The 20,905-nt window shown below is 37.9% G+C and overlaps 1 protein-coding gene and 1 long non-coding RNA gene across 3 annotated transcripts in view; one reads left to right on the forward strand and one right to left on the reverse strand.

The window, feature by feature from the left end:
- The window catches only part of LOC147009147 (uncharacterized), an 89,511-nt gene that overhangs the window by 44,643 nt on the left and 23,963 nt on the right, over positions 1-20,905 (reverse strand). For both annotated transcript variants that reach the window (XM_085862710.1, XM_085862709.1), the window contains one exon: positions 2,881-3,024. In XM_085862710.1, coding sequence (XP_085718836.1) covers positions 2,881-3,024 — 144 coding nt within the window. The remainder of the gene's footprint in view (positions 1-2,880; positions 3,025-20,905) is intronic.
- LOC147009148 (uncharacterized) lies at positions 10,397-12,271 on the forward strand. The gene is made up of 2 exons (XR_015053004.1): positions 10,397-10,735; positions 10,832-12,271. It is a non-coding gene; the product is annotated as an uncharacterized LOC147009148 (long non-coding RNA).

Below are 20,905 nucleotides of genomic sequence, written 5' to 3' on the forward strand. Positions count from 1 at the left end.
TGTTTTGTTCCAACAAACATAAGAGATATTCTTTAAAGAAGTGGAGGGAGAAACTGAAAATCAAACCAAACTAGAGGGGGAGCACTCGGTAGAGTGCAAAACCTCCGCCGCCAATACTGCTAGGTCACTCAAGTGAACCTGATATCCTATTCATTCAATTTGACGTCAACAGTGCTCACAGAGTTATAGTTTGCAACTTTCCCTTTTACATACTCAATTAATTCGTCATAATTAGATTCCTTGAGCCAGAAATTGATTTTACATGGGTATATCCACCTGAAGTTCCAAAATCAGCCGCAATTATAGTTTTGGCATGTTTTTTGTTGGAAATCACTTTTAACATGTAGAAATGCAAAAAGAAAAATCGAAATTTTGTTGAAAAAAAAGTTGCAAAATTTTGTTTTTTTTTCTTTTTTTTCTCTAACAATTTTTTGGTTTTTTTTGGTTGGAAATCACTTAAAACATGTAGAAATGCAAAAACAAAAATTCAAATATTTTTCAAAATGGCCGCCATAGCGGCCATATTGGACTTTGGACCAAGTCCAAAATCTAATGGCATGATCCTTGCACCATACCTAATCCCCCCACCAAGTTTCGTCAAAATCCGTCAAGGAGTTTTTTCCGTAATACTGTTCACAAACAAACAAATAAACAAACAGACAGGGGTGAAAACAGTAACCTCCGTCCATCTTAGATGGCGGAGGTTAACTGGAGAGGGGAGCACTCGGTAGAGTGCAAAACCTCCGCCGCCAATACTGCTGGGTCACTCAAGTGAACCTTATATCTTATTCATTAAATATGACGTCAACAGTGCTGACAGCTATAGTTCTTTTCTCCACCATTTTTTTGGGGGGGGCGGGGGGGGTGTTGGAAATCACTTAAAACATGTAGAAATGCAAAAAAAAAAATTCAAATATTTTTTCAAAATGGCCGCCATAGCGGCCATATTGGATTTTGGACCGAGTCCAAAATCTAATGGCATGGTCCTTGGACCATACCTAATCCCCCCACCAAGTTTCGTCGAAATCCGTCGAGGAGTTTTTCCGCAATACTGTTCACAAACAAACAAAAACAAATAAACCAATGTCACCCGCAGGGTGACCCGTATCTTGCCAAAAGGTGACCACGTGTGACTTCTTTAAGGTCACACTGAGGTGAACAGAGCTGCTATCCACCAGGAGCGACTCCTTGAGGAATATCTGCCTACGAGAGATTCCGATGAGAATCGTTCTACAGAGTAACCATGAAAAATATGCGTTTGCCTCATAACGTCACCAAATGACGTCATAATGTCTCAAGCTTGACATATCTAGAAAGCACTCATCGAGGTGTTCAATTTGAGGTACTACACGATATGGTTCCTAAAACTTGAAAATTTGACCTTGGGGTCAAATATGTTTGATCTTAGGCGCTAACCAAGAAGGTCAAGGCCAATCGCCACCAAAAATTAATCAGCTGAGCGCCAGACCATGAACTATATTCCCATGAAGTTTGAAGACGATCCGATCAAAATTACTCAAAAAATAAGGGTTTCGTCGACTCCCCTGATTTGCGACAAAGTGACCATGACCTTTGACCTTGACCTTCAAAATTTTATGCGCTGAAAGGGACCTCTATAGGCCTCTGATATGCGAAGTCACAAAAATTTCCAATGATAACTGTGCTCTGCAGAGTGATTTATACGTGATTACAGACCAAAAAATATATATATATATATATATGAAGGTCAAGGCCAATCGCCACCAAAAATTAATCAGCTGAACGCCAGACCATGAACTATATTCCCAAGAAGTTTGAAGACGATCCGATCAAAATTACTCAAAAAATAAGGGTTTCGTCGACTCCCCTGATTTGCGCCAAAGTGACCTTGACCTTTGACCTTGACCTTCAAAATTTTGTGCACTGAAAGGGACCTCTATCTCTGATATGCAAAGTTACAAACATTTCCGATGATAACTGTGCTCTGCAGAATTTTTTATACGTGATAACAAACAAACAAACAAAAAATAAAACAATAAAAAAAACATACAAGCTGACTAACATATCTTGCAAAAACTTCGTTTTGGCAAGATAACAAACAGAAAGGGGTGAAAACAGTAACCTCCGATCTTCGATGGCGGAGGTTAATAAAACTGTATCGTAGCAGATTATTCATGTGTACTCTGTTTTGTCTCCACTCGGCATCTTGAGAGTTTACTCTCCAATGGTCTCACCCACACCCTCCCTTTTTTGATGCTCCTTCTTACACTGGCTCATCCACATTATACAAGTCAACTCAAGTGCACAATGTTTATCACTTTAAAGGGGACAGGCATCAACCTCAATAAATCTAAATATATGCACTGGATCCATAAATTAACGATTTAACTGAATAACTGATGCCACGCAATGCACAATCAGTTCCAGAGGAATACATTAAAAAAAAAATTTTTTAACTTGCATGTGAGCAGAAGGCTTTGTTAGTCAAAGGATCTTGAATGGAATGCAATTGACTTTTGCAGGGTTATGGAATTTTCATGAACGCACCTTCAGTTTTCAATGACTTGATATCAGAAGTTAACTTTTCAAACTTTGACTTTTCCTCACAAACTCAACTGATGTCAGCTTTTAATACTTTACGACAGTGTGGACTAATGAGGCAATCTTAAAACTTTCACTTCAGTTTCCTGCTCAATGCTAAGTAACAAAAAAAAACATGGCACATAAAACATGCTTGGTATTTCAAATGCAACAGATGTCTGTTACAGATGCAAGCTTGAGTGGGTGCACAATGTACAAGCGCATCCATCCTTTGATATGATGTAAAATTTAAGAATTGCGTCGTTAAATGAGCAAAAAAAGTAGAGTAGTGCTGTATATTCTGTGCGTGGCTCTGTTTACCTTCATGCAACTGAGGAGCATTCTTCATCTCCCTGGGAGGAGAATCACAAGGTTCTTTCTTTACACACTCATTACTCAAAGCATCCTGGGAGCTCTCAAAGAAGTCATTTTGAAAATTTTCTATCTTCACTGGATGTACAACACCTGCAAAGAATGTGATCTCATGTCATTTCAGGAAAGAGATAAAATGAATACAAAAAAAACAAAAAAAGGCTGAAATGAAACTGTCAAACCTCTAAAACAATCAACAAGAAAATAATGAAGAAGTTTGGCAATTAAAATGATATTCTGCTTCAACGACACAATGCACTTCATTTCAACATTAAGTAATAAAAAGAAGGAATCAAAATGTTTAAAGGAAAACAACAAAAGAAACCTACATTTTGAGACATTTCAGGAATCACAAGAAAAATAATAACAAGAAAACACATTGTTAACGATCAAAGAAAGCATTTCTAAGACTCTTCATCAAGTACACAGCACAAAATATAATTTAAATTTTATTCTCTACTAGCAAATACAACCTGTTGCTTCGCCAATGGGAATATTGAAGGGGGGGATAAAAAGGAAAGGGAGGGAGAGTGGAGGGAGGGAGGGAGGGATAGAGGGAAGGGAGAGAGGGTGGAGCGGAGAGAGAGAGAGAGAGAGAGAGAGAGAGAGAGAGAGAGAGAGAGAGAGAGAGAGAGAGAGAGAGAGAGAGAGAGAGAGAGAGAGAGCGGTGGAGGAATTAGGAGGGGTGAGGAAGGGTGAGTTAGGAAGGGGGAGAGGGGATGGCAAGGAAGAGGGGAGGGGTGGAGAGCGACTCCTCACCAAACATCGCTATACACTCCGGGAGGAAGGTGGGAGTGAGGATGGGAGAAAGAGGAGGGGGAAGTGGGGAGGGGGAGTGGATTTGGAAGGAGGTAAGCATGAGAAATGGGGTTCTCGACTTGCATTTGGTAGTGGGACTTGTGGAGAAGGGGGAGAGGGTGTAGTACAGGATTGAACGAATTGGGCTATTCTGAAACAGCACATTAATACAGCATGCAGAGACTGCCAGATGTCCATGGCGGGGGGGGGAGGGTGGAGAAGGTAGAGGGAAGCAGTGTGATGAGAAGGGAAGGTGGTTTTAGGGGAGGGGAAGGGAAGGCAGCACAAGTGGAGGGGAATGGAAGGTGGAGTGAGGGGATGGGAAGGAGGAGTGAGGGGAAGGTAACACAGTTGAAGAAACTTTCAAAAATGAAACGTTTAATTTTTTTCTCTGTATTTATCTATGCCGAAGTGACGGGTCATAGAATGAAAGATTGTACAGTATGGGGAAACGTGGTGTAAAATAAAATTGCATATTTTCAGCGAGCCAGTCACCGCATGACAATACCGGACCAAGCGTATGCGAGTAGGCCCTGAACTTTGTTCAAGTCGATCAATATATTCAGTGACTGTGAGAATATTGTAGAGTGCTCGCCAAGTAGCTTAAGCACTCAAGCATGCACTCCAACGAAATGGTTGATAAGGAATGACTGGCTTGGCAAGTGATTAGCGATTGCCGATTGGTCCTATAAACACCATACACCCAGAGATGCCAGGATGTCAAGCGTTGTCCGAATTGGATAAATGAACACTTCTTTGAGCAGTCGGAACAACTGCTGAAGTCAATATAGAAGTTGAGATTTTGAAATTCGGCTGACATTAAGAGATTCTAGAAGTTATGCGATGCGCGGAAATGAAATAAAGTCATGAACGCTGGTGTCTCCAGGTGTTTATAAGCATTGCAATGTACCCTGCGATTCATAGGAATGATAAGCAGACATTCACCGATATGAGTGAGGAAATTGAAAAAAACCCCACTATCATTCAGAAATCGTTGTGGCCTGTTCCAAGTCAAGGCATTGTTGAGAAGGTCAAAAACAAATAGTGAATTAAGACCCCAGTGAGGGACAGCGAGGTGACCAAGGATGAGCCTTAATAAAGCATAATTAAATAAGGCCATTAATTATCTTCAAAAGGGGTGTTTAAAATAACACAAATACCCAATTTTGATTCATGCACTCACTTGGAGTTCCCTTAATAGGCATGAAACGTTTCAGGCCATTAGGTTTCATGGTTTTGGAGGTATGGAGGGGAGACAGACACACACACACACACACACACACACACACACACACACACACACACACACACACACACACACACTATTACAAATTATAGACTAGCAAATACCATGTGTCGCTTCGCTGATGGGAATACTAAGGGGGATGGGGAGGGGAAGAAAAAGAGGGGGGAAGAGTGAGAGAGATGGGGGAGAGTGAGCAGGGGGAAGGGGAAAGAGAGAGCGGTGGGAGGGTGAGCGAGGAGGGTTGGGGGAGCGAGGAGGGAAGGAGAGTGAGAATGGGTGGGGGAGTGAGGAAGGAAAGGGAAGCGAGGAGTGGGTCAGTAAGCAAGGAGGGGTGGGGAAGGGAAGGCAGCATGAGGGGAGGAGAAAGAAAGGCAGCATACCGGGGCATTAACGTTATGCTATTTGTCCAGAGACAAACACCACCGGTGGTAAACACCGCCTGGACCCATCCAGAGATAAACACTGCCCAGAGATAAACACTGCCCGGACATATCCGGAGATAGCCACAATAAGGAGTATCAAATAATGTGCGAATACAACTCTCTGGACGTTTATGAGCATTGCACCTGAAATGCGATAACAAATAGAATCTCTTAACATGAGCCGAATTTCAAAATTAAAAATGCGGGATGGACCTTAGCAGCAGTTATGACTGCTAAAAATAAAAGAAAAGTTTATTTGTCCTTCATATTTAAGTTTATTTAATATGACCATGCTGGCTGGGCAAGCGATTCATGATCAGTTACAACAAATATCACCCGGAGATGACCAGAGTGTCAAACAATGCCAGAATTGGACAAATGAACACTTTTTTTTTAGCAGTCAGAATTGCAGCTGAGGTCAATTAAGAAGTTTAAATTTTAAAATGTGACTCAGGTCAAGAGATTCAAGAGGTTATCGCATTTGCGGAAATGAAATAAAGGCATGAACACTGGGGTCTCCAGGTGTTTATAAGCATTGTGATGTATCTAGCAATTTGTAGGTATGAAGATGAGGCATTCGATAATACGAGTGAGGAAAGTAAAAAAAAAAAAAATTGAGTGTTATGTTGTTAAGAAGCCATTGTGGCCTGTTCCAAATTAAGGCACTGTTGAGCAGGCCGAACAAAATGGTGAATTAAGACTCCAGCAAGCTGGAAAAGGCTGACTCGGGGGCTGGCCAAGGATAACACCTTGATAGAAGATAATTAAATAAGGCCGTTAATTATCTTCAGAAGGGGTGTTTAAATTAACCAAAACACCCAATTTTCATTCATGCACTACCTTGGTGTTCCCTTTGTATGCATACAAAGCTGGGGGTGTTAGGTTTCATGGTTTTGGAGTTATGGAGGAGATCGACTAACAATCAAATGTGAACTGCGGAATTGACCTGAGCAGCAGTTCCGATTGCTAAAAAAAAAAAAGTGTTCATTTGTCCAATTTGGACATCGATTGACACTCCAGGGGTCTCCAGGTGATGTTTAATATGACCAATTGGTGATCGCTAATCACAAGACAAGCCCGCTGCTCCTTATTCACCTTTTCGTTGGAGTGCTGCTTGAGTACTAAAGCCACTTTGTAAGTGCTCTACAAGCTGCTTGGACATTCACTTGCAAGCCATGGCAATACACGGCAAAAGTACCCGCACTGTCACTCTACACTATCACAATACAAAATACATTGATCGACGTATAAAGTTCAGGCTCCACCTCCTTGTGTTGCACCCCGTGGTGTCGTGCGGTGCCAAGCCTGCCATTCCTCATCAACGGATCGATGGAGGGAAGGATGGAGGGAAAGAATGGAGGCAAGGGATGGATGGACCACACTGTTATTTGTTAGCCATGGTGAGACAGTAGATGGCAGTGTAAATTACTTTTTTTTTTTTAATCACAGCTGTTGTCGTTTTTGAAAATACAATTACAAGTTGACATTCAAGACAATGTTAGGTGATAATGTAAATGAAGTACATATATAAACGTGTGTTCCATTGTCTGAGTTAAATCTGACATAAGTTTAAAATGTAACCTTCACCTCGGAGCATTGGAGTACTTTAGAGGTTATTAGGGGAGAGTTGCTTCCAAAAGCAAAGCTTATTGCAGATGCTGCAGGGAATGCAATGGCAGATGAAGGAACAGCAGGTGAGAACTCATTCATCATTCATTTCTCACACCTTGTGTTGAAATAACTGTGAATAACTCATGAATAACTGTGGAACTTGTTTTGAATCCACTTTCCATTCCATCCATTCCTTCCCTCCATCCCTTCGAAGAGGAGCAAGAAGAGGCCGTTAACGGCGAGGAGGGGCCGCCGCAAGATCGTGAACGGTGAGGCGGAGCCACCACCCTCGCCGTTCCTGCTCTTGCGGTGCCCCCCCTCGCCGTTCCTGCTCTTGCAGCGCCCCCCTCACCGTTCCCGCTCTTGTGGCGCCCCCCTCGCCGTTCCCGCTCTTGTGGCGGGCCCCCCTCGCCGTTCCCGCTCTTGTGGCGGGCCCCCCTCGCCGTTCCCGCTCTTGTGGCGGGCCCCCCTCGCCGTTCCCGCTCTTGTGGCGGGCCCCCCTCGCCGTTCCCGCTCTTGCGGCGGCTTCCCTCACAGTTCCTGCTCTTGCGGGGCCCCCCATCGCCATCCCCGGTTTGCGGCAGCCCCGCCTCACCGTTCCTGCTCTTGTTGTGCCGCACTCGCCGTTTCTGCTCTTGTGGTGGCCCCCCTCGCCGTTCCTGCTCTTGTGGCAGCACCCCTCGCCATTCCCGCTCTTGTGGCGGCCCCCCTCGCCGTTCCCGCTATTGCGGTAGCCCCCTCACCATTCCCGCTCTTGCGGCGCCCCCCCTCACCATCCCCGCTCTTGCGGCGGCCCCGCCGATCCCGCTCTTGCGGCGCCCCGCCTCGCCGTTCCTGCTCTTTCGGCGGCCCCGCCTCACTGTTCCCGCTCTTGTGGCAGACCCGTCTCGCCATTCCCACTCTTGCGGTGGCCCTGTCTTGCTGTTCCCACTCTTGCGGCGGCCCCCCTCACTGTTCCCGCCATTGCAGTGGCCCCGCCTCATTGTTCCTGTTCTTGCAGTGGCCCTGCCTTATCGTTCCCGCTCTTGCGGCGGCCTCGCCTCGTAGTTCCCGACCTTGTGCCCCCCCCCTCATCGTTCCCGCTCTTGTGGCTGCCCCGCCTCATCCGTCATTCTTTTGCAGCAGCCCCGCCTCATCATTCCCACCCTTGCGGAATCCCTGCCTCGTCGTCCCCACCCTTGCGGCAGCCCTGCCTCATCGTGCCCACCCTTGCGGTGGTCCCGCTTCGATGTTTCTCCTCTTGCGGCAGCCCACTAAGTTGATCCTGCTCATGTATCTTCGTCGCCCTGCCCATGTGTTTCATCGCCTGCCTCGTTGCCTGTTCATCTCTCCAGCCTATGGACCTGCTCCCTCCTCATCTACAGCAGAGCTGAGGCCTTATCCGGGATCTCTCGTTCCCCATCCGTCTGTGCTTAAATCTGGTGTGTTGCACCATAGGATTTATAGTCTCTGGTGTATTAGTACAAGACCCAATCGAGGCCTGATGGCCAATTATCTGTTTCATCTGAGGTGAATTTTTTTTAATATCCAAGCATAGCTCTCGACCTTCCTCTGGATGAAAGAGAATACCATGCAAAGTAGTTGTTTGTCATGTTTCTTCCTGCAGGGTCCGAATGCATAAATGAATAAGCATACACACAAACTTTCTTCTTTTTATAGTTTATATCATGGAGTGCAGTAGTACTCCATTTAGAGGGATGATAGGGGGAAAAATGGCCACCCATTCAAATGGGTACACAATGATAGGCTTATAAACTACTATAGAATGAAGTCAGAAGCATTTAAAAGCCATAACTTTTATTCTCGAGCGATTTCTGAACTCCCAAGACTTATTTTTCAACTCTCAAAACAATGTAAAACTATAGCCGAACCTACCTCAATAACTGCTCTTGTGTCACCATGATGGTGATTCCAACACAAGGAAGTTACTTTGTCTCAGCATGCAACCCAAAATTTAAAAACATAAAACTTTAAATCGTTTTATATAGAAAAGAAATTGAACATAAATGTGGACTCAATCAAACCAGGCCAGGATCATAGGAGGGGGGGGGGGGGAAATGGACAGAACCATTCTAAAAGTGATACATATTAGTAGGGTAAGAATACTGATTCTGGCTCACTTTTCCCCATGTAAATGAATGGGGGATTTTCAGCGATTCCCTTTTTTTTTCCCAAAAAATAAACCCCCTTTTTATCCCAAGGTATATTTATTTGTCTCCCCTTTTAACTTGGAGGTTGAACCTCATTGAATTGAACACCTGGGGGTTGAACAGCTCACTCATTGAACCTATAAAGATTTGTTAATTCTCAAATTCCTTCAATAGTTTAATTTTCTTTGCACAATAATCCCCATCTAAAATATTGACAAACAAAACATTTGAATCTTTATATTTTTTAAGATACCCCATTTGTGCCATTACGAAATGATAAACTTCTCTTAATGCTCTTGTTTGACCACCTCCTGAGCCACAGGTTATTTTTTTGTTAAGCCCCGCCCACTTTTATTTAAGCCCCGCCCACTTTTGCTAAGCTCCACCCACTTTTTGTGAGGTATTTTTTCTAAGCCACGCCCACTTTTCTAAGCCCCGCCCACTTTGCTAAGCTCCACCCACTTTTCATGAGGTATTTTTTCTAAGCCACGCCCACTTTTCCTAAGCTCCGCCTACTTTTGCTAAGCTCCACCCACTTTTCGTGAGGTATTTTTTTCTAAGCCACACCCACTTTTTCTAAGCCCCGCCCACTTTTGCTAAGCTCCGCCCACTTTTCATAAGGTATTTTTCCTAAGCCACGCCCACTTTTCCTAAGCCCCGCCTACTTTTGCTAAGCCCCGCCCACTCTTACATCATTTCCAGTTCATCTCTGACTCACAAAGAAATCACTAGAAAATTACAGGATGTTATGGTTTTGAAAAATTTCCCAATGAAGGCTTGCCTAGGCTTGCCCAGGGAATTTCCAAAGGAAACCACACCCACCAGTCTTTCTCTATAAAAGCTTCAAACCCAGGCTCCATTTTAAACATTTGTTTTTGCTGGCAATGGTGTGCTGTGTGCTTGCCTGGAACTCTCTGTCTTGTATGGAACTAAACCTTCAAGTTGATGAACTGGATTCAAACCTCTTATCCATTGAGGTAAGATTTTTATTTTCCTATTTTCAAACTTTGATTGAAGCATACTCATTTAATAATTAAATAACTTAATTAATACATTATTATTTTCTCTCACAGGAAATTGTATCTGAAATACAAAATGAAAATACTGCTTTTGCTACAACTTGGAGCGAAATTGTTGACTTGGTTGAAGACCTTGTGAGCGACCAAGACCTTGAGTGGGATGACTTTGGGGTTCCTTGGAACTCTCTGACTTGTATGGAATGAAACCTTCAAGTTGATGAACTGGATTCAAACCTCTTATCCATTGAGGTAAGATTTTTATTTTCCTATTTTCAAACTTTGATTGAAGCATACTCATTTAATAATTAAATAACTTAATTAATACATTATTATTTTCTCTCACAGGAAATTGTATCTGAAATACAAAATGAAAATACTGCTTTTGCTACAACTTGGAGCGAAATTGTTGACTTGGTTGAAGACCTTGTGAGCGACCAAGACCTACAGAACGAGCAAGACCTTGAGTGGGATGACTTTGGTGTTCCTTGGAACTCTCTGTCTTGTATGGAACTAAACCTTCAAGTTGATGAACTGGATTCAAACCTCTTATCTGTTGAGGTAAGATTTTTATTTTCCTATTTTCAAACTTTGATTGAAGCATACTCATTTAATAATTAAATAACTTAATTAATACATTATTATTTTCTCTCACAGGAAATTGTGTCTGAAATACGAAATGAAAATACTGCTTTTGCTACAACTTGGGGCGAAATTGTTGGCTTGGTTGAAGACCTTATGAGCGACCAAGACCCACAGAACGAGTTCGTCCTTGATGACCCAACCAAAGAGTTATACCTTGGAGACCAGCAAAATCCTGAAAAAGAGTTTTACAGCAATAGTACTCATTGTGAGTTATCAAGACAATACCCACTGAACAAGTTATACGTTGATGAGCCAGAATACAAGTTTTACCTTGGAGACTCACAAATTTTGAAAAAAATCAGTAAATGAGTTCTGCCTTGATGGTTTAAATAACTACCTTGGAGACTCAGGAAAAGGGTTCTGCCAAGATGGTTCTAAATATGGGAACTACCTTGGAGACTCACAAATTTTGAAAAAATCAGTAAATGAGTTCTGCCTTGATGGTTTAAATAACTACCTTGGAGACTTGGAAAGTTGGGTTTATTTTGAAGACTTGAAATGCTACCACTCTTTGGGATTTAAACCTATCAAGAAAGTTCTTACTCCCTCTTTCTATGTTATCAAACCTGAAAGCCTTAAAAGACAGAATTGGAAGAAGAGAAAAAAAAAAAAAACGTAAAATATATATATATATATATAGGTGGAAATCTCATTTTGAAAAAGACATTGTGTTGGGTGAGGATTGAGTTGGGGTTGAGATTTTGAATGTGAGGGTTGGGGTTGAGATTTTGAATGTGAGGGTTGGGACACACACACACACACACATACACATCAACAAACAAAAGTTAAGCCTTGACTATTCAGTTGAGGATTCTGTGTTTGGGGTTCACAGATCTAAGAACGTCCACCCCTTGACACACATTATATACTGTTATACACCTCGGACTTGGCCCTCGAGTGTCCACAACGGTGTATAGTAGGAGGGAGTGAAGCGCCAACCTATTGCTCCCATTGAACACACACACACACACACACAAACAAAAGTTAAACCTTGACTATTCAGTTGAGGATTCTGTGTTTGGGGTTCACAGATCTAAGAACGTCCCCCTTGACACACATTATATACTGTAATACACCTCGGACTTGTCCCTCTAGTGTCCACAAAGGTGTATTATCTGCTTAGTTTTGTCTTTTGTAATTCCTGTGAATAAAATGAACCTAAAATCTCTTCCCCTTCCAAATCATATATTTTATAAGTCCAAGGAACCGTATCTATTACATCAACAATTTTAAAAAGTTCTTTCGTCCATCGTTCAGTAAAACCCTTTTCAAAATGAGATTTCCACCTATATATTCTTACGATATCACCAACTTTGAACTTAGGTTTTCTGACATTAATCTCTTTTTCATATTTTAATTTTGTAAATGTTTCTGATGGTTTCATATTTGTTGACGTGTGAATCGTGTCATTATACTTATCCACAATATCCTGAATAAAAGATGACCATTGTTGTGAACCGAGTTGTGTGAATTTTTTATATAGTCTCTCTTTTAAGGTACGATTAAAACGTTCAACAACAACTGCCTTCCCTTCATTAAAGGTACTGTATAATGTAATACTGTTATTTTTTAGAAAATTCATAAATGTCTTGTTATAAAACTCTCTACCCTCATCAGTCCACAATTTTTTAGGTTTTCTCTTACTTTTATTAAATATCTGTTGGAAAGCTAACATAAGAGTATTACCTGTTTTGTTTTTTAAAGGGACAACCCACGCATATCTACTCCTCAAATCAATAACGGTTAAAGCATACTTGTACCCCTTATCATTATTGAGTTCAATCAAATCAGCAGACCAGATATAATCAACTTCCTTGGAATAAACTTTCCTTCTCTGAAACTTTGTGAATATTGGTTTATGTAATTCATCAGCTAATTGCTCTTCAGTCTTAATGGCATCATTAGAGCCTATAAGTTTTTTGAATTTCCAAGTCCAAGTTTCAATTTAGCACTAATCATCTTCTTCACGATTAACCTATCAACTTTTTCTCTCAAGGTTGGATTTTGTATCAGAGACAAATTATACAACATTTCTCTATCGGCTTCATGCTTTTCTTCCAACGTTGTGGTATTCCCATAATCAATATCGTGTCTCATGCACACTTCATCAACTCTATTGATTGGTTTACTCCAGGATTTAGGATTGTCTGCCTCATCTAATCTTCTATCCAAGTTTGTGCCTAGACCACAGAAAGAATACCCTGGAAGATGTAATTCCCCTGGTATTCCAGTAGTTGTAAATTTACTTCCTGATAAAAACTTTTGTATATCTCCTCCGAGTTTGTGTTTGGAGATAAATTGATTTTTTTTTGAACCACACACCAAACATATACCTTTTTGTATAACCCTGTTATTTTTACTTTTAATATATGAAATATTTTTAGTATTAGTTTTCTTTTTACATTTGAGACAATAACTCATTTATTTATGAGAAAAATTCCTGCAGAGTGCAAAAACCTTTTTAGTTTCCGACATGCACATTTGAATCTTAATTTTTAAAACATAAAGAATCCTTAGAAATGCCTTCACTCTCTCCTCCATTTATTTAAGAAAAAAAAATGAAAAACTTGAATTAAAATTAATAGCTTGACGATGCCAATAGTTTTGTCGAAAGTATTGCAAATAGACTTGTTAATTCTTTGTATTCCTCCTCGGTGGGTTGAGTTATTTTCTGTAATACCTCTATTCTTTTTTGAATCTCACTGGTTTCCATACTATAATATTTATTTATTCTCTCTCTTTCCTCCCTCTCTCTCTTCTCCTTTTCCTCCTTCTCCTTTTCCTCCTCTTCCCTCTCTTCTTCAACTCCTTCCTCATCCCTTACTATCCTTGAATCGTTTACACCCCATAGAATATCATACATATATTCATCAGGATTTCTTGTTATTCCTGTATCCAAAATAATTTTTTTACAACAGGAAACCAATAAAATTTCTTTTGAATTTCTAAAAGAGCCTTACCTTTTCTTAACTTTATAATTTTTTCATTATTTAACATTCTAATTAAATCTAAAGTTGTCGGTTTATCAACATCAGCATAATGCCAATCTTTTATTGAAAATACCTCATTCTTATGTTGTAGAACATATTTATTAAAATACCGAATACCCTTTTCTTGAAGGTATGCTTGGACACAGAAATGATAATTTTCTTGAAGCCTTCTTGCTGTCATTTATGTATTAGAAATATATGTTAGAATAATATTATGGCACGAAACACCTCCCCATCTTCCCATAGTTAAATCATTTTGTATTTCCTTACTTATTATATATAATCCTGTTTTTTCTGTTTTCATGAGATAAACAAGGGCAAAACCATTATTATATTTACCCTTATTAAATTCTTTTATTTGTTGTTTACTAATCGTGGCTCCACAAAACTCATTCTCGATACCAAGTGGATAATATTCTTCCTTACGAGACTGATTTAATTGTTCCAGGTCTTCGAGGTTAATTTTAAATGACCAATCATATCCTAAATCATTCATATCATACCCCCATTGTTCTATTCTCATACAAACGACACGCCCTTCTTTATAAAAATTTATTTTAATTCGAACTGTGAATTCTGTATGACCTGGAGATAATATCAACACTTCTGTATCTTTGGAATACACAGCCGTTTTATTTAAGTATATATATTGTGATAAATCACTTAATCTCACCAAGTCATTCGCGTCAGTCGGGCTTGGATAATTTTTTAATTTATAAGCATTTTTCATGTTAATATTTTTGTTTATATTATATTTATGTCGTTCAGCCTGTGCCTTTGTATAATAATTTGATAAATCAATATCCAGTTCTTGAGATACACCAAAGATAGAACCATCTTTACCAACATAAGTCATTTATATTAGATTAAAAATAATATCATAAAAATTTTTATTTTTGTTGAGTTTAAATAACACATATAGACATAATTGACCACAACACTTGGAATTTAATTCTTGGACTTGAAATGTTTGATAAACACCATTCTGTAAGAATTTTATGACTTCAACAGGTGGTGGAAGACCAAAACTATCAAAATAATATTTGTCTTGACTATTAAAAATACAAACCCAATGAGAACCGTTCCCATCATTATCTTCTAAGTTCATAATAATATTCTTTGTATGTTTCGGCACATTTGTTAATTCATCTCTCATACAAATAACCACATTATGAATTTTTAATTTCTTACAATATTTGGCAAGTTGTAAATTTGATGTTGTATTCTTTCCAAATTCTTTCAACCACTCATCAATGCTCATTTATTTATTAGAAAGATATAATCCATTACCTCTTTTCGTTAATTTTACACCTGCTTGTGCTATAGAAGAAAGCATATCTCCAACTAACAATCTCGCTTTATCAGGCAGACCTTCAAGTTTTTTAGCAAAATCTACAATTACACCACTTCCACTAATTTGTTTCTCCAACTCTTTGTTATGTCTTTCCAATTCTTTTTGAGCCTGGAGTTGAGCCTTCCTTTCGTTGGCAGTTTTCACCGCTGTTGAAATACCACCCGTCAATGCTCCAACCGCACTTAAACCAGCAAATAAAGGAATTAGAAATGGGAGAAATCCTCCACTCGTCTCTCTTATTGAATATTTTTTCAACATTGGTTTTGTCATTTTAATTTTAAGTGAGCCAGTGTCATTCAAGATTTTAACCTGTTCTCTTGTGAGCAAAACATCAATTCTTACTGCTCCTTTTCTCTGAATTGTATTAACGTTAATCGTACAAGGCTTTTGATTTTGAACACAAGATGATAGTTTATGAAGATTGATTTGATTAACATATACCCCAGTTGGTACTTTGCCACTCATTTATTTAACAAAAAATTATGTGAGACTAATCATCACACCATTATCTGTATTAATCTGCAATTCTGTTTCTTCCAAAAGCAAACACTATGTATCAACTTCTTCACTCTCTCCTCTTTCAATGTATAGGGAAGTATCCACTCGATTAGACTTTATAGTTTCCTTTTGAGCGCTCAGGTCAAACGCATAGATTGTATACAAACTTTTAAATGCTGTCATATCCAAAATAGGTTCTTTATTTCCATTACTTTCACACACCTTTTGGTAAGACTTGTATGCTTCAGCAAAATCATTTTTTCCCAATTAATTTCCAATCTATCTCGTGGATAAAATGTTCCATCTAGAGAAACGCGAAGTTGTTTCACCTTAGCATTATCACTCAATGCATTATTCTTATCAGTCGCAGTATCACCATCTGGCTTTTTAAAAATCATCCACAGATATCGTGGCTTTCCTTCCAGAACACCCAAATTCCACGTGTAAGTAGTTTGGTTGAGTTTAACGTGTTGACATCTTCTTTTGAGGTATGATACACTGAGTGGTTTCTTTGAGTTAAGTCTTCGATTCAACATCTCTTCTGTTTTAAGATTAGGAGTATATTCACTGATATACCAACTCATCTCCTCAATTACAAATTTATTCTGTTCACCAAAAGCACTACCAACACCAAAAAGCAATCTATTTTCATTATCATTCCTTTGTAGTTGAAATCTAATTTTAAGACCATACAGAATTTTATCATAATCACAAAATCCAAATATACCTTTAAGAGGAACTGCCACAGTAAAACTATTTTCTGCTTTTGTATCATCATTATACATTCCTTTCCTTTGAATATATCCAGGGTCTGTGTTTGTTCCCGTTGACATATCAGGAATAAAACCTTCGACAGACCCCTTTCCCATTCTATCACTGAATGTATAGAGTGTAAATTTCATCATTTCAGATACAGCAGAGACATAATCAACCGCTTCAACTTCTTGTGTTCCAATATACAATCGCACACTATCAAACATTTTCCAGAAGAAATCATTTACAAGTGTAGCGTTTGTGTTATTCCCAGCCTTAGTGAATTTAAATTTACACAACAAGAAACTTTCGGAGAGATTCAAATAGGTTTGTTGATTATTTATTTCAAAACTTTTTGTACCATTTGTATTCCAGTCTGTTCCAGTTATTGCATTTACCTTGAAGTAATCTTCTTTTTTAGTGGAGTTTGAGATAATAATAGTATCATCCAAATCATAGATACTATCAATTGCTTCCATACTTGTATTTATTTAGGAAAAAAGATGTTAAAACTTTTGAAACCCTGATCCAAGTATTTGAATTATTTTCTGTCGTTCTTGAGGGGACAACTGAGTTTTACCTTTCTTAATTTCTTTTATTGCTTGTAATTTATGAGATTCCTTCTGAGCATCTTTTATACTCTTTACAGCACCTGCTACATTTCCCACAGCAGAAGCAGTTGAACCAATTAGGTCTTTATGTTTAAGAATAGTTGAACCAATACCCATGAGAGTATCAATTATCCCATCTCCTCTAAATTGATGTCCGACACCCCTTTGTCTCTTTGGTTTATAGTATCCTCTACCAAGATACATACCTTCACCCTTGTAGTACGGGGAAAGGAACATCCCATCCCCTGTAATTATTTTATATTTTCCCAACTCGTGTTTCCTCACAATAACCATCGTATTTATTTATTGGAAAACTTCACGTAGGTGAATTCTGATGGATATAACTTCTCCATTCAAAGAAATCACACGATTATCTTGGTCGGTTATCCTAAAATTTACTCTGTGTATGGTTTTTCCTGACACAGGTAGATAAACCAAATTTTTAGGTTCCATATTGAATTTATAACCAATTGGGGTTGAGTATGCGCTGAATGAAAATATTGTATTTGTTTTTTTTCCATAATTATAAGCACCATCAATCAAATCACAGTGAATTAACACCGAATTTATTCCTGAGGATATTTGAATGACATTATCACTGTAAAACGTCCCATTAGTTTCAATCTTTTTTGAGGAGAAACCCAATAACTCTCTAAATGAATTATCAATTGTGAAATCAACCTTGTAGTTATTTTTAACTTTAATCGTTGATTTTGAAGTATGTTTTTGAATGTTTATAACAATATTTTTTGGTTCATCACCCTGTTCTTTCATAAGACGAGCAATTTTGGAAGATATTTGAGAAATCTCGTATGCTCCGGGTGAGACTGTTATCGTTTTGTATCCACTTCCCGGATTATAACTAAACTTGTCATTTTTCTCGGTTATATTAAATAAGGTATTATAAGTTTCCATGGACAATAAAGATGCCTCATATTCTTTTGTTGTGTCAAGTTGTAGTGGGTATGGGAATGAAGATGTGTGGTCGCTTGTTGTGAAATTAAAACTCAGGATTGTGCTTCTCATCTTATTTAATATGAGATAAAATGTCTTTATATTGAGATTTATTAATTATTTTCATGTTCATCAACTGGTCTAAAATGGCTGATGCTTCATTAAAACAATTGTTATTTCCAGCCTTCTTACTGCCTAACAACAATAACAGTCTATTAACTAATTGCGATGGGTCATTTGGAAGAAAACTAATACCTGAACCAAGGATACTTAAAGCCTGAATAATGTGTTTCTCCTTCTCATTCTTCCTACTTTTACCAGAAAGAATAACCTTATAATTTAGAGTGTTCAGCAAATCAATATATACTCCATCATCATTATTTTCCATATCCAATGGTTTATCAATATACTTTGATTCATCCCTCACAGTTGAACCTTGTCTTCCATCTTTTGTGAGAAGAAACATTAATCTCGGAGTTAGTTTAACAGGGGGTTGAGCAGAACTTAAGAACCTTAATTCATCATTAAATATCAATACCTTTTCTTGAACAAGATGAAATATTGCTGGTTGTTCTGTTGAAATGAGTCCTGCTTTGGTTTTTGAATCCGCTGAATATTCATTGTTTTGAACAGCATTCACAATATAATCAGGGGGTTGATTAATCTCTTCCAGTTGTTGAAATAAACCTTCATCATCATATTCTAATTCTCCTAAATGCTCTAATTCTTCCTCCGTCATTTGACAGAAATCTTTTAACATTTGAAGCTTTCTGGGAGTATATTCTACTGTGGGAACTGTGGAAACATCTTTCATTTTTTCTTGGGAAGTTTTTAAAAGTGGTTTAAAAAATTTCTCTTGTTTTCTTTCAAATGCTTCTTCGCCCGTTAGTTTCTGTCTGCGTTTCTTCTTTATGTCTTCCTGTTGTTTTACAACTTTTGAAACCAACTCTTGATGTTCCTTAAATCTTCTTGCTCTTTCTTTTGTATCCATTTATTTATTGTAAAATATCATTTAATGAATTGTAAAGATTAACAGGGAAATTTTCCTTTTCTTCATCATTCAAGTAGATGTGTTCAAATAAATCCTTTTCTTTAAATATTTCATCAAATTCTTTATTAACATTAATGCGAGTTGTAATTTCTTCTTCACTAATACTTGCATCTCTGCTTTTCATACGTTTGCGTTGAGTTTCTTCATCAACATCAAAACCGAATGATAAAATCTTCACTCCGCTCAGATATTTAATAATTTGTCTCGTTCCTTCTGGATTAGTTTCTAATATCCCAACACCACCAGATTTTAGTTTCCTTAACTCACTCTTACAATGTGAATATTTTGTTGTACCAAGAGAAACCTCCTCAAATATTTGTCCTTCATTCCTCAATCGCATATGTTCCTCCACTGAAATATAGTGATAATCTTCACCTTTTACTTCTCCAGGTCTTATTGCTCTAGTTGTTGTTGATACAATGCGTATCACGGGGTGTTTTTTAAGTAAATTTACAATATTCTCATTTGTACTACACAAGAACCTTGATTTATGAAACTTTTTTCCAGAAGCAGATTTACCCACAAGATTTATAATAATAGTTGTCATTTATATATGTAATTGTTTATAAAACAAAAAATATATCCCTTAATATCTCATCTTGTTTCACAACAATATATTTATATTTTTCAGTCGTGTGCTTCATGTAATCCTCAAATTTCTTTTTACTACATAATGTAGAACAATTATCTCTCCAAAAATTATTGATATCTATTGAATTTAACTTGAATAAAATAAAAGTATTAGCATTGTTTCTGATGGAACGACGAGGAAGTTGAAAGTACGATTGACTAAGATAAATACAATTACAAGAAGAATGTCTCCCTCTTGTGTAGTAGCTGTCCATTACCGTTTGGTTTCTCTCACTAACACAATCATCAAAGATAACGAGGTTCTTTTTTGATTTATCCAAATCTTGGGGAGACGGTATATCATCCGTATTATCACTAAGAATACAAGTTATAGGATTTGATTTCTTTTTACATCTCTGTGTATCACAAAATAGTTGAATTATATCTTCAATGTTATAATCATTTAGGTTTTTTTGACGTTTAAATAAACCGATTATATCTTCTTTTGAAGACCAGCATTAAAACCTTGTGAGAGTAGTTGATACTCTGGTTGAAAACTCGACTTTGTGAAAATTATTAAATTATCATAATCTAAAAAGTTGGGAGTGAGGAGCATTTTTAAAAGTAAGCAGGTTTTTCCACATCCACTTGAACCAACTATGAGACATCTTAATGAATTTGGGAGATTTTTATGGTTGTTAAATTTTATCTTATTTTCCCAAATAGGTAAAAAATCATTCATTTATATATTTGAAAAACAGGTTATTTAATTTATTATTGGCTTTTTTAGAAACTCTATATTTTATCCTAAGTTCAGGTTTAATTTCAAGATAATCCATTATTTTATTTATACAATATCTTGTGTTGATATTTCCCTGAAAATTACATCCATGAATAATATACAACAACAATCCTTTGAACATTTCTCTTATACGTTCAGTTTCTTCCCTTGTAAGGAAAGGTGTGTTATCACCCTAATACTTTACATTCATTTCTCTAATCAATCTTGTAAAGTAATTCATTTTTGGTGTAAATCTAAAAGAATTATTTTCCTTTTTATATTTTTTATTATCATTAATTAGAAGATAATCACAGAATATACATTGTTTATAGGCTTTTGACTCTGTGTTTAATCCCCGTCTTTCACACGCAGGACAATTCTCAAATTTGTCATATGGAGTATCAGGAAAGTCTAGCATATTTATAAAGTAAAACTTTACTTAAACTGAAATTCATCTTTACTTTCAGTTGTATATTACCATCGATATCGATATACTTTTTTTCATTATCAGATTCAACGACAAC

Source organism: Eptatretus burgeri, chromosome 17 (assembly GCF_056783735.1).
Source record: "Eptatretus burgeri isolate ZD-2024b chromosome 17, Ebu_testis_v1, whole genome shotgun sequence".
NCBI classification, from domain to species: Eukaryota; Metazoa; Chordata; class Myxini; order Myxiniformes; family Myxinidae; genus Eptatretus; species Eptatretus burgeri.